At 37.8% G+C, this 24,040-nt stretch overlaps 1 protein-coding gene across 1 annotated transcript in view; it reads right to left on the reverse strand.

Annotated features, from left to right (window-relative positions):
- Nucleotides 1–434: 434 nt before the first annotated feature.
- The window catches only part of LOC140246211 (intraflagellar transport protein 122 homolog), a 49,572-nt gene continuing 25,966 nt past the window's right edge, over nt 435–24,040 (reverse strand). Inside the window, exons 10-25 of the mRNA XM_072325661.1 lie at nt 22,800–22,943; nt 21,814–21,951; nt 21,050–21,214; nt 19,975–20,213; nt 18,157–18,310; nt 16,387–16,548; nt 16,033–16,199; nt 14,584–14,791; nt 13,484–13,550; nt 12,637–12,777; nt 11,687–11,885; nt 10,812–10,977; nt 5,962–6,073; nt 5,028–5,248; nt 4,104–4,268; nt 435–2,883 (exon numbers count right to left, since the gene is read on the reverse strand). Coding sequence (XP_072181762.1) covers nt 2,800–2,883; nt 4,104–4,268; nt 5,028–5,248; nt 5,962–6,073; nt 10,812–10,977; nt 11,687–11,885; nt 12,637–12,777; nt 13,484–13,550; nt 14,584–14,791; nt 16,033–16,199; nt 16,387–16,548; nt 18,157–18,310; nt 19,975–20,213; nt 21,050–21,214; nt 21,814–21,951; nt 22,800–22,943 — 2,532 coding nt within the window. The 3' untranslated portion in view covers nt 435–2,799. The remainder of the gene's footprint in view (nt 2,884–4,103; nt 4,269–5,027; nt 5,249–5,961; nt 6,074–10,811; nt 10,978–11,686; nt 11,886–12,636; nt 12,778–13,483; nt 13,551–14,583; nt 14,792–16,032; nt 16,200–16,386; nt 16,549–18,156; nt 18,311–19,974; nt 20,214–21,049; nt 21,215–21,813; nt 21,952–22,799; nt 22,944–24,040) is intronic.

The following is a 24,040-nucleotide window of genomic DNA, read 5'->3' on the forward strand; positions in this document are numbered from 1 at the left end:
TGCAGAGACAAGTGTAGTTCCACCTAAAACCCCTTGCCTCTGAAAAAGAACACACACTTGCTCTCTCAGCAACCACGACCAAAAGGTTAATGGGGTATCATGCATGACTTAAGCAAAACAAAACCTATAATTCCTTTTACATCAGATGAGTTGAGGCATCTGATTTGAAAATTGTAATTTTCGTAGAGGACTTGAAGACTGGCTTGAAGAGTATTTGAATGACATATTCAACTATCAGCTTAGTCACATTCTGTGTCTCAAAAATTAGTGCTATGTACAAATGGTTATGGAAGTGGTTTTGAAGTTTGTTATCACTCACTTTGATAGCAAATGTTCAGGACAAACCTAACATTTCTCTCCATATACTTACTTTATATCAACATTCTACAAAATGATTAATAAAGATTTCTGTAGAAAATAATGTAAAGAATACATTCAAGGTGTCACTGATTTTATTTACAGGTAAATAAACAATTATACAATCTTGGCCATACAAATGTACACACAGGTAAATTGACTTTGTCTGTACAACTGATCACAACATGAATACAATTGATGCCTATGTGACAACATGCACTCACCAATATTGACAAGTGTTGCAGTGTGAATACACAGAATGAATAGTGAAATTTGCTGATTGGGAACAATGCCTCTGTAGAAATTCAGAGAGGAGCAGTTGTCATTGCAGACTGAAGGCACTGCACTTGATTTTTGCAAGGTTACAGAGCTGGAGTGATAGCAGACATTTTAAGAAGCCGTGTTTTTCCAAAAACAGTCTTTTGGACTTTTACTTGGGTTATTGTGCAATGTTCAGATTTGTAAGACAAACTAACAACACATTACCGGTTCCAATAAAATTGACAAGTGTGATAGTAAATCACATTTTACAAACTCAAATCAACATAAGACTCATTTAGTAAAAAACAAAACTGAAAAAAGAATAGCAAGTTTTAAGTCCTTGAATAAGCATGCCTTGAGACAATGTAATTGTACACATCTTTCATTAAATAGAATCTACATCCATTGGAGCAGCATCAACATGCAGTGTCATGTGGCTGTACAGTTGACTAGCAGTTAGCCATTTTGAGGCACTCACGTGATACAACACAATTTGCAAACTTTGATTTTTGCCCATGCCACTCTAAGTTCCCAGTTACATGTAAAATGTCTGTACCAACTGGATGACTTGTTCTTCTTGATAATGAAAATGAGGTCTTTGGAGAAAAAGGACAAATCAGACTGTTTTCAATGCACACTCCAGAAGCCATAGTGCCTCAACAGTGTGCTGTTGTGCATCCCAACTAAAGAAAAAAAAAAAGGAGAAAGAAATACTTGTTTACTTCTGTATCTCAGCTCTACTTGTTATAAAGCCTGGATTCGTGAGACTTCTCAATTAACTTGTTATAAAGCCTGGATTCGTGAGACTTCTCAATTAACGTGGGAAATCATTCTTTGCCCAAGTATGATTACTTGTTTCTTTCCCCGACAGCAGCAGTGTTCTTCTGTAAAGTGCAAGTTTAAAGCAATGAATAATAATTTAAGAGAGTCCCTCATTTTTCTGACCATTACAGCAAAGAAACATTCTTGAATAGTTAACAAGTTTCTGTTGTGGCATGTATGACTGATAGATATATAAACATGAAATAGAAAGGTGTGGATATCATTTGTTAAATCAATCCTTGATACATGACATTGATTAACACCTAACAAACTCACATAACGGGTAGCTCCAGCATCTTACCAAAATAATGTCTTGAACTTTTAGATTCCATCCAGAACTACATGAATGATGAAATATTTTTATGTCTCTGTTGAGAGTGAGTGTTAAGGCATGATACAGAGTGTAAAAACATACATTTGTAGAACAGCCTTTTACTCATTTTATCATTAGAATTTTATGGTACAATTTCCTTTTCAAAAATGTATTAATTTGATGTTATTACATTTGACATACTGACAGCTGCTAGGGTCTCACATCATTATGCACATAAACAACTGCAAAATTTGCTTGGATACATGAATCATGTCATAAATGTAGTGTAATGATTGGACCAAGTATATTGTGGTTCAATAGTCATGGGTAGCATAGATTAATTTCTTCTAATAACAAGGTAAAGTACAGCTAAAGTCACCTTTTAACCCGTTGAGGACGGTTTGATTTTGCTATAACACGCATTTCCCATAGACACCTGCCCGAGTATACTCGGCCCAATAAGCCAAATACATATCCATAAGATAGAATATTGCGTGGCAGTAATTGCATCCGGGATCTATCCTGAAAGTACATCAAGGACACCTCATGCAAGCTCTGGTCTTGGTCATGGGAATCCTTGGTGGTACAAACATGCTACAAACTTGAATAAGTGGTGAAAACACTCAACATAGTCTCGGACATTCACTACCAGACTATGTGAGGTTGTAGTAACTCTTTAGACGTGCAGAAATTGAAGATATCAAAAGATTCTTCACACTGACAAAAAAGAACTGCATACATCTGGTAGAGTTGATACTACACCAATAGAAAGCTACAAAACAATAAAATATCAAAAACAATATGTGTATTCAAATTGAAGATATGTATTTTGCTTTGATGATATTCATTTCAATTAACTTCAGACTTTGAACAATCCTTAATTGATGAAAACACTCTTGTACTGGCTGACGAAGGGTCTTCTACACACATGCGGCAGCAAAGTATATGTTGGTAACATGATTGTCTCTGTACACAAGCTTACACAAAAAGCAGGTTACACTGTGGGAGCCATGCCATCAATCTTCATCTTGTGTGTTGATGGATGTTCATGCTTCTGAGGATGTTTTGCGGCAGAAAGGGCAGTGATTCTTCTGAAGCACTTGAATCTCGTATTCATCAGTGTGAAACAACTGAAAACAAGAACAGACATTGAAATACACTGACAAATTTGAGTGTGATACTGCAGCATCATGCATACACTGTTTCAATAATGACATCACTGCCGCATGTTCTAGGGACAATCACCAGATCACCTGTAAATTTACATTCAAGATAATCTATTTTAGATAATAAAAGACAAACAATTGCAACAGTTTTCATACAATATACTAAGTTTTAAACTAGAAATGTCGCTACGGCGACTGGTGTATGCCTCCGCCATAATGCATGGTTCTCCTAATAGGTCTATAGTACAATGTCTTGACAATGTGTGATGAAAGTTTCACACAAGTGGCAAAATATTAAAATGACAGGTTTGCCACAAATGTGCTGAATGTTCACTTTCCTAGAACTATATAGGTTTAATTGGATGAATGATTAAAACGTCAGAGTGCAGGTATTTGGGGGAACTGATTATTTTTTTACTTGACTTTTGACCCTTTTATAAGTTTATGCATTGAGTAATTTTCAAGGTATTGAGAAAAGTATAATTTCAGTATCAAATGGTAAAATAGTATTATCTTAACCTGGCCTTTGACCTTTGACCTCACAGTTCCAAAGAGAATCACTGTTAGGTAGAACACGCATAAATATGTAAGTTTCATGATAATACCTGAGTTACTTTTGAGATATGGAGGAAGAAGTGCAATTTAGCACTTTCACTTGACCTTTGACCTTTGACCTTTTGGCAAGAAACTTCCCACAGAATATATATTGGGTTATACATGCATACATCAAGTAAAAAAAAATCCTTCAGGCATTGCATAAACATAAGGAAAGCAGTGATATTTTGAGGAGTTGACCTTGACCTTTGACCCATGACCCCCAACTTCCCTAGATAATCACTGCCCATCGGTACATGCATATATACTAAGTTCCATGAAGATACCTTGAACCATTTGCGAGATATGGAGAAAAACATGAAATTTCAATCTTTTTTTCACAAAATAACCTGTGACCTTTGACCTTTGACCCCGTGACCCTAAAATCCAAACAAAGTATTATCCCCCCAGGATATACCCTCATACCAAGTTTGATGCAAAACCACCTCATGGTTCTTGAGATATCGACAAAAACAAAACGGGACGGACGTACAGACGGACGGACGACCCGAAAACATAATGCCTCCGGCCACTTCGTTGGCGGATTCATAAAAAAATGCAACCATTGGGAATTTTTAGTGGATTCTTACCTGGTTGCATGAAGGACACACAGTGACTGATACATCAGGCATGATGGACTTGAAGTATTGGTAATGGAGAGGGGATGGCCATCTCTTGATCACAACATGACTCCTGTCCAGTGATTTCAAGACTGACCTGTTGACCACTACAGGGATGTACTCACTGCCTCCTTGCTGTGGTATTGACAAAGAGAACTATTTTCTAGTCACATCCTCTACAGCAACAATGTTCTTCGTCATAATCTCAAAATGTGCATCTTACTTGCAAGTGAATCCAAATGAGTGGTATTAATTCAAGGACACAAGGACTAAGCAGTAGTAATCTCAGTGATTTCACTAGCATCATGATCAAAGAAAAGAAAACAAACTGCAGGTGATATAAAATGGCTTTTTGCAGTCTACCACTTACTTCGGTTGTAAATATCTTGATCTGATGATAATTTCTCATACAGGGACATGAAAACCTTCTTTCAATGCTGATTGAGTACACATTCCTGTATAACTTATTCATGTGGCAAACTGGAATGAATCAAGTCTAATATTTCTCTGGAGATAAACTTCAGATTTCCATGGTCTTTGATCAATGCAAGGTGTAGCATAAATCAAGTCACTAAATACCATGTCATGATTTGCTCCCTCATAATGCAATTGAACCTTGATCTGCAATCTTTGCTAGATGCATCATTAAATCACTTGCTGGTTGATTCAAAATGTATTCAAAAGAGTGACATATCTTAATTCATCTTCAAATTAAGTTGAAGTTCCCACGCAATACTGTTTGACTACATTCATGAGAGCAGAGTGAAATGGGTAAATGAGAGATATGAATTACTGACAAACATGTGAGAAAACTCTAGGTACTAACAACTGAGCTGATTGATGTCATGACTCACTGAATAAATGACTTGACGGATGAGAAACAGTTTGACTTACCTCAAAACTCAGAAGCCGAGCCATGAAAGGGTCATCCTGCACATCATTATCATCTGTGCCATAGTCATCAAGTCTCATGGATTGGATGTTGCCCGAGTTGGACTCTCGCCACTTGTCTCCCTGGTTACGTCCCTTTTTCAGGGGCTCCATCTCAATGAGCTGTACTGCCTCCTCGTCACTGATGCCTTCTTCCAAGTGGAATTCTACCAATGGCAGAACCTCTGGATTGTAATGGTGGAGTAGGTCAAGTAGTTAAAACATAGAACAAGTTGCAGCTGTGCTAAGATTCAGATACTCTTGTTCTACAGTGCAATAATGGCAGTGTATCACTTAACCCTATTTAACATAATTAGGTTCACTATTTGGTGACATAAGAATTGAACTTCTTTAGTCATATAGTCTTAAAAGAAAATCTGAGGATCAAAGAAGTACAAATGAAATTTCTGGTCAGTTTCATATCTTCTTTCTAAACTGAAGAGAAGTGCAATCTGCATACCAACAACTACTGCACTGATGCCAAATGCCGTCTTTGGCAACATTTCAAAAGAAACTGGACAGCCTTGTAAATCTGTTTAAACAATATTCTGAAAATGTGTAAATCCACAATTCCTGTGCTAGAGGTATCACAGCACTGAAGTCATGATCATTAATAAACCATTATCTCACAAAATAAGGCCCTTTAGCTTAAGACAACTACATGACAAAGGAGCACACCTTAAAAAATAGAAGGCACAGAAACTGAAACTTCTTAAATGCTTCCTAATTACCAACTGCCATTGATGGAATAAAGAGATTATGGGCGTGATGCACAAGGACAGTGCAATTTGTTTGAATTTCCATGCTCCATATGAGTGCATTTAATTTCATCATTATTACCAATAAAACTTACAAGGGGCATGTAATGCATGGCAAATATAAAGAGTTGAATACTCACCAAATGAGGCAAAAGAATGGATAAATGGTTGACTGCAGTTGATACACTGATTGCCTTGGTTGTTGAGTAAGGGGTTTGTTGTGGAGCAGCGGTAGCACATTGGCAGAACATCCTGAATGAGACACAAAGAAATAGTTAATTAAAAGGGGCAGTGTTCAAGGAAACAGTCCCGGCACTCAAGAGATTGGTACTGTATGTGTATTGTAAGCCACCTGAAAGCACATGGCGTACACAGGGACATTCTCACTATGCTTCATGATAACGACTTCTGGCAAGGTCAAACTCAGTGCTATAAGTGCAATACATACTTACATGTGGTGCTATAAAGATGAAAATGAAGAGTAAGAGCTATGTCTGCCAAGACACATCTGTTCAGAATCAAACCTCTTCAAGTTCTCCACTGGCAGTATTATGGAAGTATTATGTTTATTCTAGTTTTGAATACAAACTCATACAGGGACTATTGTCAAAGTGTTTCCATTATTGAGCATTTTTGCCTGTATATACAACCATAATTTTTTTTTTTTCCAAACTGGTATTTTCATGCATACTTGTTATATTGGCTTAATTCAAGTTTCTGTTCAGGATAATTTTGAACTGAATTCAAATGTCCAAACACAAGGAGAACAAGTACTTGTATTTTCCATCCACCTCTTTTGAGAACAGTAATTTCTAAAGCATCAATTTTTTTTTTACCAGGGTAATGGTACAATGGAACAATTGATCATTGATTTTAAAGCTTAAATCACAGAAAAAACTAAAAATTAATTTAAAGTCTCATCTTTAGTAAAAGTAAGCCACAGTCTAAGCTAAAAGTCTAATTGTGTACACAATTCTTGCTATGTTTTCTTCTTTCAACCCATCTTCCTTTCTCTTCCTCTCCACTCTTTCTCTCTCTCTCATCGATCATGCTTCCTCTAAATAACCATTATTATATCATACTTGCACAGTATGTTTTATTACATGCTTACTCATGTGTATTCTATCAATCAGAGCATTTTGGGGTACATTGTACATGGGTCTTTTTAAACAAGCCTCCTGGCTTCTATTGGTCCCTCACTGTAACCAATGTAAATTTTACTATGTATTTGACATACATTTGTACAGTCAACCTCGCATACCTCGAATTAGTCGGGACTGAAGAAAATGGTTCGAGGTACGCAAACTTCGAGGTCCGCGTATGTCAAATTTTTTTCGACTTATCCGACGTTTATCGATGTTCAACATGGTATCTGTTATAGTGCCTACTGATTGTTTGCATGCTTGTCACTTGGATTTGAATCGACTTAAATATGAATGAATTGAATGAAAATCGATGTTCTTCTTTCAACACTGTTTTCTGGTGGACAATTAAATCACTTATCACCATAAAAACAAAAAGATAATACCGCTACGTAATCGAGTGCAAGACGGGGTTGCAGAACATGCGTGCTGAATGTACATTGCGTGTGGATGACCGTGGTGTGTCTACGGAATACTGTGTATGCATTTGCGTAATACTCGCACACGTCATGTGGAGAAACCCGTCGAAACACAAACTAAATTTACCAAGCACACAGTTACACAAGAATCACAAGAATCACATTCTTAGCTTTGCAAACTATTAATATTTCACACAACTATGGGTGTACATGTAGCTCACCAAGAAAATCTAGAGCTACAGGGAGTGACGGCAATGTCGCACCGCTACGCACTGGTCTTCCGTGTGTCTACCAGCAGCACTCACAGTCAGCCGATTGATACCGTTAATCATTTCCAAACGTAAACGCAACAGTCTGTTATTTATTTTAGCATCGTACGGAGCAGAATATTACCGTTATTCATTTCCAAATGTAAAAGCAAGCATCCGACATTTATTTTACTATCATACGGAGCCGAATGTTACTGCGCTGTCCACTTCCAAAAGTGAAATGAATCATCTGACAATTATTACAGCATCGTACGGAGCTGAATGTTACTGTTTTTCATTTTTGAACGTCAAGGCAGACATCAGACATTTATTTTACCATCAAATGCAGCTGAATGATACTGTTATTCATTTTGAAATGTAATAGCAAATATCCGACATTTATTTTACTATCATACAGAGCCGAATGTTACTGCGCTGTCCACTTCCAAAAGTGAAATGAATCATCTGACAATTATTATAGCATCGTACGGAGCCGAATGTTACTGTTTTTCATTTTTGAACGTCAAGGCAGACATCAGACATTTATTTTAACATCAAATGCAGCTGAATGTTACTGTTATTCATTTTGAAATGTAATAGCAAATATCCGACATTTATTTTAGCATCATATGGAGCCAAATGTTATTGCTATTTACTTTTGAAAGTAAAAGCAAACATCCGACATTTATTTAATCATAGTACGGAGTTGAATATTATTGTTATTCATTTCCGAACGTCAAAGGGATCATTCGACATTTATTTTAGCATCTTCCAGAGCTGAATGTTATTGCTATTTACTTTCGAACGTAAAAGCAAACATCCGGCATTTATTTTATCATCGTACGGAGTTGAATATCATTGTTACTCATTTCCAAACGTCAAAGCAAACATTCAACATTTACTTTAGTATCTTTCGGAGCTGAATGTTATTGCTATTTACTTTCGAATATAAAAGCAAACATCAGACATTTATCTTATCATCATACGGAGTTAAATATTATTGTTATTCATTTCCGAACGCCTAAGGGATTATTCGACATTTATTTTAGCATATTCCGGAGCCGAATGTTATTGCAATTTACTTTCAAACGTAAAAGCAAACATCTGGCATTTATCTTTATCATCGTATACGGAGTTGAATATTATTATTATTAATTTCCGAACGTCAAAGCAAACATTCGACATTTATTTCAGCATCTTCTGGAGTTATCCTTATTCATTTCTGAACGCAAAATTAAATATCTTACATTAATTCAAGCACCGTACAGAGCTGAATCTTACCGTTATTCATTTCCAAAAGTATAAGCAAACATCCGACGTTTATTTTAGTAACATACGGAGTCGAATATCACCGTTATTCATTTCCAAAATTAAAAGCAAACATCTGACATTTATTTTAGCATCATGCGGAGCCAATTGTTACCGCTGTTCATCTCCAAAAGTAAAGGCAAACATCCAACTTTTTTTGGTGGCCCGACGTGCCTTTTTTTGTGGCCCTGGGCCACCGGGCCATGGTTAGTGTCGAGCCCTGAATAAGTGCAGCACATGAAGGATGGGCTACTTGGCTGCCAAAAAACAGTAGTGAGTAATATTGCAATATCAGATTCGGGCTACGGCTTCTGAGTACAGTGCTATTACTGTAATCATAAACATTTACCGGAGAGGACTGTTCACATAAAAAAGGAGAAACAATAGGGGGCCTATACGATTGTGCTGGAAAAGAAAAAAAAAAATAGATTACCGAAAACTCAAATAACATTCAAGTCAAAAGAGGGGTAAAGTAAATAATGTTTTTTTTTTTCTGTCTGAAAATCGTACAGCGTGTCATTCTGTAACATCTAAATTTATCAGAATAAACTGTTGTTAAATCATATCTATACTATTCTTTATTATGCTAGGGTATACCACACTATTTTCATAATCGCATTGCTGAAAAAAACAATAAAAGTATTCAGTGCTTGCGTTCTCGGGGGAGAATTAATGAAACAAAATTTGTGAAAGGAAACAAGAAGCAGGAGAATGATGTTTGGACAGTGGACCGTTATTAATGCCAAAGATATAACTGTAAACACCTAAGCAGGTGCGCCACGATGGTGAAAAAAAAAGGAAATCTATGCGCATGGCACGACTATCATGATCGCAAATCAGAACACAGTGGTTAAAGAAAAGAAGATGATGGGGCAGAGCGTAGTGCTTTCGTAAGCACTCCATTGGCACGGGTGCTATAAGCATACCCTGTACGTGTGTAGGCAGGTGTTGGGGATTTTTCTAGTCAGCTGTGTACCAGGTATTTCTTTGGTCGCACGATCAAGTGTGAAAAGATTTGTGACATGTCTTTGCAGTCCATGCGCACTTAATCGGAAATGCTGAGTGATGTTTGCAATTTCGATTTGAGTAACATGCTGGGAAAAAAAATAAGTTAATTAAGATCGGGACATTAGATTTCCCTTCGAGGTAACCAAACTTAGAGTTAGTTTTTTCAAGCTACGCGAGTTTTAATACACGGAAACTCCATAGGAACAATCAGGACTTTCATTTTGCCCCAGAGGTAAGTGATATTCGGCTAATCTGACGTCGAGGTAAGCGAGGTTGACTGTATTTTTTTAATGTGGAAATAAATGAAACTAGAAAAGCACTCTGAGAGCGCAGACCTCCGCCAAGCAGCTACTTTCCACCGATGATCTTGCTCTTCCCAAAGAGATTTTTCTCCCCTCCACCACTGGGGAAAAGCTCTTTGGGCTCTTCCATAGAGATCAGTGATTTCCACCCATAGATAAACATGGTGAAAAATCGCTCGATTTCCCAATATAGAAGCCTTTGTTACGTCATAAACCCTCAGCTGCGCCTCAGCTGCACCTCGCCCTAGTAGAAACCAGAGCATGCACTTTAGTGCGCTTTTGAAAACCTCAACAATGCACAGCTTGAACTCCCAAGTTCATTGACCCTACCTGTCAAAATATCAAAAATCCTTCATAAATTCCCCCAAATTCTCGGATCCCTACCAAAATTTAATCATTTGTTACTTGTGTCATTCTCAACCTTTCCTGTAAGTTTCATCCAAATCCGTCAACTATTTTTTGAGTTATTTTGCACACGGACAAACAAACAAACAAACAAACGGTAACGAAAACATAACCTCCTCCCATGCCGGAGGTAATGAAATGAAATGTGTGAGGCTGACCTCGGCATCATGGAAGGGCTTGGACCTGATGGTGATGCTGCCCAGGTCAATGGACTCCTGGAACCTGGGTGGGATACGCAGAGACTGGAGCTTCTCAAAAGCAAAGCGAGCTAGCTTGTAAGCCCCCAGATTGCGGCTCTGTTTGGCCAGGGCATACAGGGTGTTACTGTGTGGTCAGAATTCACTCCATTAAGGAATAGAATGACAACACAGGGGAACATACATTTTATTCTTATAGACATTGTGATGAAAGCTACCATGCTGTACCAATTATATGTTTAATTCACTTAAATATGTATGTAAGAAAGCAAATGAGTGAAAACACATAATTGCTCCGTCTCCAGGAAACTTACTTAACTAAAAATATGTAGCACTGTTTTGGGTTTTTTTTTTTTAATCATACATTATATATTTCAGTGAGTAGTCTGCAAATCATATTGGGTTCTTCAAAGGTAAATCATTGAACCATGATAATGACTTTCAGGAATGCTTCCTACTATTCAAATTTTAGCAAAATTTATTTCTATTAAACATATATTGTTATTCAAGCTGCAAGGAACACTTGTATCTCTAAGTTTTTCTTGAGCTTGTGGATCGATTTGAGATAGCTAACAAGTCAAAAGTATCATCAAGATAGTACTCGCATGTTGAGCAGTCGTGTTAGTAACCAGCATTTGCAATATCACCTTTGCAAAGCCTTATCATCTGAAATGAATTTACAAAAGTGGACTGCACTGCCAACAGAACAGGAGTATCCTTTAAAGTTTCTACCTTATACTTGCTGCATTTGCTGTTTCATTCATGCAACTTCTTTTACTCTTTACATTCAAAAGTGGAGCATTGATAAAGAAATCCTTTTTTGTTAGAAAGGATACACTTTGCTGATACCATAAGGAATGTCATTCAGGATGGTATGCCAAAGGTACCGGGCCATGTTAAACAAGGCATCTGGAAGATGTGAGGTGAATGGCTCATCAGTGTAGCGCTGAATGGAGTGGTAGACATAGTACATTTCAGCCTTGGCTTGGAACTCCTGAAACTTGCGCAACATCTCTTCACTTTTATCACGGTCATCTTCAAGGAATGTGAGAGAAATATGCATTAAGCAGAAAAAATAGAACATAGAAATGAGACATGATATTCAGGAATGCAAGCAGGTTAGTTTGAAACACTGACGTTTTATGCAACAATTTCTATACTACTATTGAAACACAGCTGTAGACCATGTACATGATCACTCTCTTCTGTCTTTTACTGTATCCCAAACATGAGCACCGATATTACATGTTTGATAATGGATATCAGCTGCCTTACCTCCAACAAGTTGTTGCCATGATCTGTCTTAAAAAAATAAATTATTGCCCTCCTCTAGACGAGATTATTTTCACTCCAGCATTGTATTACCTTCCTCATGAAACATAGCTTTATGTTCACCTCTTGGCAAGCAAATATTATGTGGACATTGTCTTTCTGATTGTCTGTGTCTCACAAAGTTAGAATGAACTGGACTTTCTTTGAAAGATGCAAAATCAAAATTGTATTTTTTTTGCACTTGGCATTATGACAACAGAACAGGACAAGAGGAGTTTAGAGCAATTACATTATCCCTGACTCATGTGTAAGTCTGTCATCAAATTCCTCTTTCGAGTTTGTACATATTTGATTCACCACTGCATGAGAATGTCTCAAGTACTTTCTATATTTTCCTCTTCTACATTTGTAATACATTTATCATCTGTTATCATGTAAAGAATAATAAAAAATTAAGAATGTTCAGGTTGATTGACTACACAAAAGATGATTCACTCCTTCAACGAAAACATACCTCCTGCTATCTCAAGACACTGCATGGACAGCATCCAGAAGTAATAGCCAGCATCGTTGAAGCGACTCTCTAGCACAGCATTGTGGGTGAGCTGCTCTAGTACCCTGACAGCTTCATCTTGCCTTCCTGCCTTGTGGAATGCTGGGTAGAGTATAATAGTATGTGTGTTTGTGTGAGTGTGCCAGTAAACAATACATGACTAAGAATAACAAGGATTGTATAGTCAATGTCAAGACATTCTGACTCTTGCAGAATTATTGACTTAGGGAATCCAGTTTTTGCAAACAATTACTAATGTCTGTACAAAATTTAAACAATTTTGTCAAAATCCAAACTCCTGTGTTCAAGGACATGCTTACCAACAATATCTGTTATACAAACACCCCTTACTTACTATCAGTTTTTGCATCAAAACTGTTAACTGTTGATATCATTCATCCCTCTCAAAGGCTGTCATCATAGTTCAGAAAGACAATACTTGTGAAAGGTATTCAGGTGTTCTAAATAATGCCCATAGCTCAGAGAATGTAACAATTTCTAAAAGAATTATCCAAAATATCTACATCAATATAATTTCTACAAGAATTATCCCAAATAATACTTGTTCTAGTAGTTGTGTACCACCATACATTTCTCTGCATGCCAAAAAAAGAAGAAGAAGAAAAAAAAAAGAAGCAAGCAAACAAGTGTGTCGACATTAGAGGGTAGGTGTCAGTGAGAATGCATGAGACATTGCAAAATGACAGATCTGCATGTAGACATAAATTATAAATATAATGTAGTTCTAGAGGCTTTGAAATCAGCAACCACTTGCTATCATTACATTCATATAAGCAGCATGTTTTACCTCTCTGAGCTTCCTCAAATCTGTCATTCTCAGCCAACCACTGGGCATATGGAACATAGACATCATCCTGAAGAACAAACAATAATATGAACAAAACAAACATTAACATATCAATTACATATATAGTAGCATTGATGCTCAATTTGAGTATACTTGTATTACTTTCCAGACAGTCATTAGTGTGCAACAACATGCCAAGGCAGTGGGCTTATGATGATGAACATTCTGCATGAAATATTTAAAACTTCAGTCCTTGCTACTTTATATTCAATCTGAATTTACATAGTTCCCTGGTAATCTAAGACTGGAATTAGGAATGAGAATTGCTGGAGGCCAAGAGGAGCCATACACAATGTGATTACCATTGTTTCTTTTCTCTTTGAGGTATGGTAATCCAATAAAAGAGCTACATATAAGTATTTCCATCGGCAGGAAATAATAGTTATTCATAAACTACCCATTTCAAAGCAAGAAAGACATGTCCAAACTCTTTTACCTTACCTCGCATATCACCATAACAATGCTTTGGCATGGAAGGTGCACAAGCATGAAGTGTTATCCAAAATGTTATTCAGAATATCAGAATGCATGGAGCATGATGATAACATCTTCAAAGTTTGTTTCCTTTGCATTTCTTTGCAATTACAAATTCATACATGCATTAGACTACAATAGAGAAGACTGCTGTCACAACTTATCCTACAAGTCTAAGGCACACTTGTGTGCAAGCTGTGGCTCACACAGTATGCTAGGGAGAAGGCCTTATTGTCAGCCTAACAGTCACTAACACAGACACAGACACAGACACAGACACAGACACAGACACACAGGCGTACAGACAGACAGACAGACACACACACACACACACACGGTCAGAGCAGTCTCACTTTTTGCATATCACCTTTTCTCTTTCACCATTATTAACCCGGTGAGGACGAGTCCTGAGTATACTCGGGCAGGTGTCTATGGGAAATGCGTGTTGTAGCAAAATCAGTCCGTCCTCAGCGGGATAAGACTGTGTGACAGTGCATTCATAAACATACACAGTGATTGCATTGGGGCTTAACAAAGTGTATGTATGCTATAAAACATGATGTCACCTTGAAATCTGGATGTTTCTCCACCAGTGTGAATGCAGCATCCCAATGTCTGGATTCTACGTGAAGAAGGATAAGAGCCTTGGTGTCCCCCATCTTGGTGTAGGTCTCAGCAGCATAGGCAAACTGTTCCATCTTCTTAAAGTACTGAGCACACTTTGCCAGAGGCTCCCTCTCTGCTTTGTCCAACTTTCGTGCAACATCAATCAACCTGAGAGATACCAATATGAAAAGAATTGTTAAATGTAAACACTATTCCTGACATTGAATGTCCTGTTGCTAGTAGTGTGATTATCATAATCACTCAGAGAGATGCATCTTAGTGACAATGTTTGATACCAAAGCTTTCATGATGTGTATTTGTACTTACATTTATAAATACCTTTCTGCACTTGTCACAACATGAAGTATCTTTTACATTCTTGAGCTACAAGACATAACATGGTGCAATCACTAAAAGTGCATTTTTATATTAAATACTCCAATACTGATGCTCAAGTTACAGCTAACAGTAGTAACATTGTACTAATGGTGCGTTTCAATGAGTATCAATGAATAATAATCTAGTGCCATGGAGACCCACACTGTATTCGACTTTCCCCATGAATTGGTTCCAGGATGTTGACAAAGTGTTAATAAAAGAGAGTACTTTCTGCAGAAAATCTAACTCTCCTGCTTTGAGGAAATTTTCTCAACATCTCCCACTCCACCACTTGCCTGTACATTTCTCCTCCTCTAGCTGTGTGCCTCCTGCCTAAGATGTATTTTCTCCCACTTAAGATTTAGCTTTCTCCTGTTCGACTTGTTTGGTCATCCATGTTCAGATATAAGGCAAAGATAGAGCTATCTAATGATCTCAATGGAAAAGCACTTTCAATTATCTTGACGAATTTGCAGATTAACGCTGGACATGTTTTACAAAAATGTGTTTTTTGTGAACACTTTCCACAAAATTCTGTTGGTTTCTGCCCAATGGAATTCCATAACTTCTGTCAGGCATTTTTCTTTGAGAACTGTATATAATTTAACTATTGACACATATCACAGATTCCTTGTGTGTTTTAAATCTTGATCTTGGTTGTAGTTCTTTGCAACTGTCTGTCTCAGCTGTGTACACTGTGTGAGTTGAATAAAACCTGACAGCTCAAATCTGCATTGCCTTGTTTGTTCAATTAAAGAACCGGGAAGGATGTCTCCCAAAGTCTCAACTAAAATTTCTTACTCACATATTTGTCATTTTTACACATTTATATATGCATAAATTGCAAGGAATTGCCTTTTTGCTAGTTTTGTTTGTGACCAATAACTGCCACTTTTGAATAAAGCACACTTTTTTTTTCTTCTTAAACTTTACCTCTTTTTGATTACAGTCTCATGTCATTTAACCTGGTGTAGAAAGAATGATAGACTGTCTGACACTCAAAGCCACATCAATCATGGTACATTACTCACATGTCTGCCCAGCCATGGTCACCAATGATCTCAATTGCCTTGAGATGCTCGCCAGCTGACAGGTACATTTCAGCTGCTGCCCTGGGCTCATTGATATTTTTGGCCCAGTCTGCCTGCTTCGTGATGAGAAGTTTCTTGTCTTGAGGATCACCTGAACCAATGAATTCCTGATGAAGGATGAAAGAAGTATGCCATGGAAGCAAACTGTTTCTATTTTACTCTTTCTACCAACACTACGCATACAAAACTTAATGTTTCCGCACTGTGCCACAAATATCAAAATATCATTGAGATGAACATCAATAGGACTACCTTAAGGCTCATGAGGGTATTTGTGAGCTGAGAGTGTCTTACCTTAGCATGGTCAAACATACGAAGGTCTGTATACATATTCATGGCTCTCTGCTCTTGCCCAGCCCTCTTGTACAGCTTTGCTGCCTCTCCAAATTTGCCCTGGTAAGCATAGATGTCAGCCAGGAACAGTTGGTCATCCACCTCACCTCGACGCTTCCTCTCCTGTGACAAAGAAACACAAACATGTATGGTTTACTGGCAATAAGTCATCTAAAATCCAATTCTCCTGGACCTGATATAGAAAGTGTCACTTGAATCAATAAAGATATCCCAGAGGTATAGAGTATCACTGACAACATGATTACCCATTTCATTTTCAAAGGTCAACAATGAAAACTTATAACAAATCTTAAATACTTTGAAACAAGAGAATAATAAAGATGTTTGTAAAAGGTCAATGGATGACTTGGGAGGTAATAACATCACCACCTAATTCAGTTTCATAAATCACTTTGAGCAATATTACTGTTTTTGTAATAAACATTTATGTCCAGTATTCGTGACACTTCTGCAGTTTCATTTGATTTCCTTGTACTCATTGCACACATAGTCAATTTGGGTATGAAGTGGAATTTCACTTTGATAGCACACTACAAATGTTTATGTCTGGTGATAGCATCTTAACAAATGATTTCTTGAGTTATTGTAAACAATGGAACAAAATTCAGCCACGAACCTTGACATTTGACTTTCATTGTGTTTTTATCCAAATATGAACTCTAAAAATTGCTTTTACAGAAGCCACTGGTATTCACAGTGTATTGTCCAGTTTAGAGAGTTAAACCCTTTCAAATTTTGTCACTCAAAAACAAATTCCTTCAGATTATGCCCCAGTCACATAGACATCCCGGATCATCCCGGACCACCCCGGATCTGATCCAGGGAGAGATCCGTGTTGACGCCAGGAGGCCAACACGGCAACTTCTGGAGGTCAAAAACATCCGGCGTCATCGGGGGATTGCCGTGTTGGCAATCCGGGGTGGTCCGTGTGGCTGCCGTGTAGCTGCCGTGTTGATCCGTGTAGATGCCGTGTTTGTCCGTGTAGACGCCGCGCTCTTCCGGCCTTATCCATGTAGCTGCCGTGTTGATACCGTGTGTACAGTCATACCAAAATCCTGGATCTCCCCGGATATCCCCGGACGTCCTCGGATCACCGTGTAGATCCTCGAGCATCCGTGTTTATATGTGACTGGGGCATTAGCATGATCTGAGCATGCAGCATGGAGTGGCATTAGCATGATCTGAGCATGCAGCATGGAGTAAATTCAATTATGTGCATCACAACCTTCAGTCTACTCCAGTATGGTATTTTAGTTGTTCTTGAGTATTAAGCATACAACCATCACTTGTGATAGTATGTACCTTGAAAATGTTTCAGCACTATCAAAGCACAACATGGAACACCTCTAACATGCATGTGAACAGTGTATGACATTCAGTCAATACGCAATGTGTGCACAGGCATGCCCACATTACAAAAAATGAATTTAGTGTGGCCTACAAGGAACCAATTTCAATGTTTGTTAAATTCAATTGCCCATCCCTTATTTCTGATCACAAATAGCCTTCAGTCACTTCTCAAGCCACAATGTATTCACATGATGACTTTGTCAAATGACACACTATTCACTGCATGAAAGTAACTCCACTCTCAAGTTCACAAGTTCTTATGGGGATGGGGGAACTTGTCACTTTAACATTAAAACACTGAAGAACAATAACATATATGTCATGAATGTGAACAGATAAACTCATGCAAGCAGGGTTTACCTCGATACTGTGAATGAGCTCTAGATATCTAAGATCTCTGACTCGTGTGAAGGCCTTCTTGGCTGTATCAAAGTCAAGACCCTGGAGTGCCTCATGAGCTAGGGCTGTCCAGTCCTTCTCTGTCACCCCGAGACATGAAACTTTGTATGCATCTCTGAAATTGCCAGTGAACAAAAAAAATATGGCTTGAATAACAATTACACTAACAAACTGCTATGATCAATTTTTAGAAGGAGATGTACAGATTATTAAGTCATATAACTACACAGTACAGCAAAAGGTATGCATCAGTGTTGCAGATATGACCTTTGGGCTTACAACAGCAACTTGGTAAAACATATTTGTCATTTCCTACTGCAAATAGATAAAACTATAATAGATTTATGTTTTGCAATTTCTTACTACAAAACAGATGATCTTGTAACAATTTTATGTGCAAAACAGGAATATCTGTTATTTTTTCTGCATTCACATGCGATTACCAGCACATAAATCTTGTTTTGCATAATAGCAGAGAAACAAAAGAAACAAGTAAATTGGCAATATGTGGCACACCATTAAAAAGTTAATCAATGACAAGTTCAGTAAATCTTCTCTTACATCATTCAAAAGATTGGTCTTATCACATCAGTATAATAGAGCTTGTGCAATACTCGTTTGTATACAAACTGTTGCTTACAAGACGTCAATCACAGCATATAAAACTAGAGAAGCACTCTGAGAGCGCAGACCTCTGCCAAGCATATGCAGCTCATTTCTACCGCTGATCTTGTTCTTCCATAGAGATATCAGTGATTTCCACCCGTACGTACTTATTGCATTGTGTGCTGAAAGTCGCCCGATTTCCCAATATAGAAGCCTTTGTTACGTCATAAACCCTCAGCTGCACGGCGCGCCTCGCCCTAGCAGAAACTAGAGCACGCACTTTAGTGCGCGCATGTAAACCTCAAATACGCGCAGCCTGAACTCCGAAGTTCATTGACCCTACCTGCCAAAATATCAAAAATCCTTCATGAATTCCCCCCAAATTCTTGGATCACTACCAAAATTTAATCATCTGTTACTTGCATCATTCTAAACCTTTCCTGCAAGTTTCATCCGAATCCATTAACTACTTTTTGAGTTATTTTGCACACGGACAAACTAACTAACAAACTAACAAACAAACAAACAAACAAACAAACAAACAAACAAACAAACAAACAAACCAACGGTAACAAAAACATAACCTCCTCCCTTGGCGGAGGTTATAAAGAAGTTACAAGATTCTTGTGAATACGTCTTGTCACCTTGAAGCATTTTTTTTTTCACTGAAATGCTATGAATGTCACTGCTATGAATATTGTCTTTACTCATCCTATTAAAAAAAAAGATGTCAATCACAGCATATAAAATAGAGAAAATACAAGATTCATCTGAGTAAGAATTGTAAGCTCTCTTCCATTGAATCTTAAAATCAGCAAAATGCAATATGTCTCTACACTTAGTAGTACTTGATAGAGTGTATAAAAGGTAATTGAAATAAACACAACTTTCAGAGATTAAATCACGGTACTTATACTGAGTTATAATATATTCATAGTTGTAACTTTGAAAAGTAGGTGGAAATCACGTATCGTCATGTCACAATCTGGAGGGCATTTCATGAAGCATTTTGTCCGACAAAGTTGTCGGACAAATTTGCTCTCAGCCAATCAGATGCAAGAATTTCAGTAGCTTGTAACAGTTTGTCAGAAAAATATCCGACCAAAACGCTTCATGAAATGCCCCCCCCCAGGTGTTTAAACTGCACTGAATCTGATCATGCAATGAGCTCACTTAAACTGCTTTCGTTCCAGGTACTGATACATGGCCGCAGACTGGGGTACTTCCACTGTAGTCATAGCATAGATGTGGAGACAAAAGATCTTGGAGCCAGTGAATCCAACAACAAATCCCTGCAGCTTCTGCTGCTTCACCGGGAAGTTGCTGGCCTTGATGTTCAGTGTGCCATTACCAGAGAAGCACAACATATCCTCATATTGTGTGTTCCATGCCACACTGTTGGCATTTGGTTCCTGTTAAGGGGGAAACATATATATTTCTATATATCAAGGGTTATCAGACATTATGGCAGGTAGGCATTCTACTAATGTTTGTCAAAGAACTTTATAACTGGCAGAACATCAGAATTTAGTCTTGAGTAAGTATATGTCATTGCTATGTCATACTTCATGAAAACAACATATTTTATGAGATTCTCTTAGACAAATCTTGTGCATTCACATAGACCCCGTTTACAGTGCGGGGCTGGGCCGAGCCGCGGCCGAGCCCAGCCTCAATTGCGAGGCCGGGCCCCGCAATTTTGTCCGTTTACACTGCCGGGCTCGGCCGCGCTTTTGATTCAAACCTTTCAATATTTTGTCGTAGTGGCGCTCTGCTTGTAAACAAATGCAATTTGGTATTGTCTGGTTTTCAGACCCTTTGCCAAATGAATTCCGTGGCGACGAAGTCGCCGTTCGGGCAAAGGCCTTTGCCGAAGGAAAGAATCCTTTGCAGGACAAAACCACCTTAAACTATACTAGTTTTCGACGTTGAGGGGGTTAATATCCTGAATAGCGAAAGATACATGCAGAGGGTTTGGAAGCCAGACTAAAATTGGCCGCGCAATTGGCCGCGCATTTGGCCCAGTTTGCGTTTACACCAAGAAAAGGCCTCCAGAGCGAGGCCAAATGCGAGGCCAATTTTGGCCTCGCATTTGGCCTTTTGCGCGTTTACACTGAAGCGGGGCTGGGCACGGCCGCGGCCGAGCCGCGGCCGAGCCTCGCACTGTAAACGGGGTCATAAACAAAGCCATGGTGATATAGTTGATAAATATACAATGTAGTTGAAAATCATCAATAGCATGTGGTACCTGAAACAAAAGTTCTTTGGTGTTGATGTCATAGACAAGGCATGTGTTGTGTTCATCTACTACAGCTAGTTTCTTCCTTGAGGCACTTATATCCAGACACCTCACTGATGTTTGCTGCTTCAGGATCAGGATAGGAAATGGGTTGTCCACAAACACCTTGAAAATCTGCAAGGCAAAAAGATGAAGTTTAAAAATCATATAACATATGGATTTGCAATTTTGTCCTGGTCTATCAAGTAACATATCAAAGGGTTAACCATAGTAGTACTATTAATATTGGAAATACAAATGAGAATTTATATATATTTGAAACTAAAAGTAAAAACTAAAACTTTGACAATGTGAAATTTTTTTACTTTGTGAAATATTTAACAACAACAACAAAAAAAAAGAAAAAAAGAAGAAGATAATAACATCCAACTCTACCATAAGACATCTACACACACCAAAACTGCTCACAAGAACATTTGGGACTTTGCAATGCAAGTCTACATAAAAGCATACACTGGTCCCTCCACACTGCACTCATTTCACTTTTACCCATTCAACCAGCTTTATGCATTGGCAAAGGGTAGTAAGTGTGGTCATATATGGCATAGAAATGGAACAATAACTGCCCTTGGAAATCTGTCAAGGCAATGCCATAAGTCGCTGAATAAACTTGAATAGCTTTTCCACTGGTCTACAAGGAAGATAACACCCTCATAAATATTAAGAATGATATAAATTAAACATGAGCTGCTGGGAATGGTATTTCTTCTCACCTGGCCATTCTTGAGACCAACAAGCAGTCCCTCCCTGCCACCTGCTCCTCCAATCACTTTGATGTATCTGATCAGAGCTTCCATCACCCACTCACGATCTTTGACTCCAGAGAAGGTCAGGCTCGTCAGACGTCGCTCCTGGTAAGTAAAGAGAGGTTAAGGCTTGATTTTATTACTCCTGAATGCTTACAAGCAGATGCACCAAGGTTATCACAGCACAGCTTTAATTTGTTTGAAGTTCGTTTAAAATGTACACACCTTTTTTGCCTGTGCTTCTATCTTTTGCTCTGACAAGTTAACAGGATCAGAAATTGCTTAACTCATAATCTCATTTATGCTATTGGTGATATCCACGACAATCATGTTAACAAAATGCATGTTAATGATCTAAATAATATTAATGATCACAGTAATCTTGAGTCCTGACTACTAACTATCATTAAAATCTGAGATAAGACATAAGATGCATAGGTAAAGATAAACTCAAAAATATTTACTCCTACACAGCAAATATTACAATATTTCTCTTTCAAACTAAAGAATCTCCTCTAGCTACCCAAGGAAACTTCAGACTAATTCATCACACAACTTTCATGCTCAAGAAATTGCTGAAACCTCACGTCATGATAGCAGCAGCTGACACGATATCTCTTGTCTATAAGTATGAAGATTTTCAAGTACCGTAAAATCCAAAATGAAAACACTATAGCAGTGACATTATGAATGGTTTGGAGAGTATTCTTGTTATGTACAGTCACTGTTCCGTGGTATTTGGATATCTAGCTTTATATGCAAATATCACATTCATTTGAGTCTGTGTTGACCAGCTGCAAATGGCAAACAAGTGACACAATGATCATCATTGTAAAACCAGTTTTGGGATGGTGCACTGTCAGCCAATCATAATGTGTCCAGTGGGGCTGATTCTAGAGCAAAGAAATGACAGAAATGACAGAAATGACAGAAATGACACTGAGTCAACCTACCTGACACAAGATGATGTGGTCTGCACAGACTACCAGCAGGTTGCAGTCAAACTTCTTGTTGATCTTCTCCTTCACCCTGTAATGCATGTCGGAGGCATCATCTGAGTACAACTCATACACCACAATCTTGTCTGAGAGTTGAACCTGGATGTGGGAAATGACAGGAATTACTGACTTGCCATGCATGCTCCTCAGTTAGGACTGACTGTGAGATTAGTTCAGATAAATTCCTACACATAAATGGGGAAGTTAATATGCTCAGATGATTTCTTATTGGAGAATTTAATGTTTGTTTGTTTTCAATTATAATTGAATATATGATTTTAATCTTTTTTTTTTCAATAAATTGACTTATAAATATTAACATGAGTAGTACATGTTCTACATTCAAGATTGGTGGCAAAACTTCTTTGATCCATGTTTAGACCATAACCCTTGTCCTCTGAAACAAAAGAAAGACTACACTTGGTCACAAAGTACTGAAGAAGAAGCCTTTTACAAACTTCTGACAGACAACATAAGACAATGTAACATTGAAGTAGAGTAATATGTGATAGTATTTATGGTTAAACTATACTACCTGATGTATTATGAAAGCATGCATCAATGAAGTCCGCTTATCACTTACATTTGACTTGAACAGTAAATGTCAATGGCAGTTTCCACATATAAATATTAAGACTGAGAGAGAATGTAATCATTATCAAGCACCATGATTCAGTTACTGCCTCTGACTGCACATCTGCCACAGCAAAGAGATTCAAGAAATGCAGTACAGACACAAAATGAGGGAAGATTTCCACATCTACATCATCACAGTAGTTGCAGCATATGAATTAAAAGATAGTAACATTATTCTTGACAACTGCCTTTTAAGCTTGGCAATTCAGCATGAATTTGCACATAATTGCAATGAAAACATGTGACATTCTTGGTGCAGTCCATTTTTTTATCATGGCTATTACTAAAAGACTGATCAATTCAGTGCTTATTTACATCGATGTAGGGCAATTTGTCAATCAGTTGCAAAGAAAAAACATCTCGACGGAAGAATTTCACTAATTCAATTGGCATAACTTTGTGTGAGAAGCAAATATGAGTTGATGCTTTATTCATGGTACTAAATGATGATAACATTTCATAAACTTTTCACAATTTGTACATGCAGAGGCTAAAACTAAAGTCCAGATATCTTTTACAGAGCGTTGTACCCCATACACAATCAAGAGATGCAAAAGTAC

This window comes from Diadema setosum, chromosome 2, assembly GCF_964275005.1.
Source record: "Diadema setosum chromosome 2, eeDiaSeto1, whole genome shotgun sequence".
In the NCBI taxonomy this organism is placed as follows: Eukaryota; Metazoa; Echinodermata; class Echinoidea; order Diadematoida; family Diadematidae; genus Diadema; species Diadema setosum.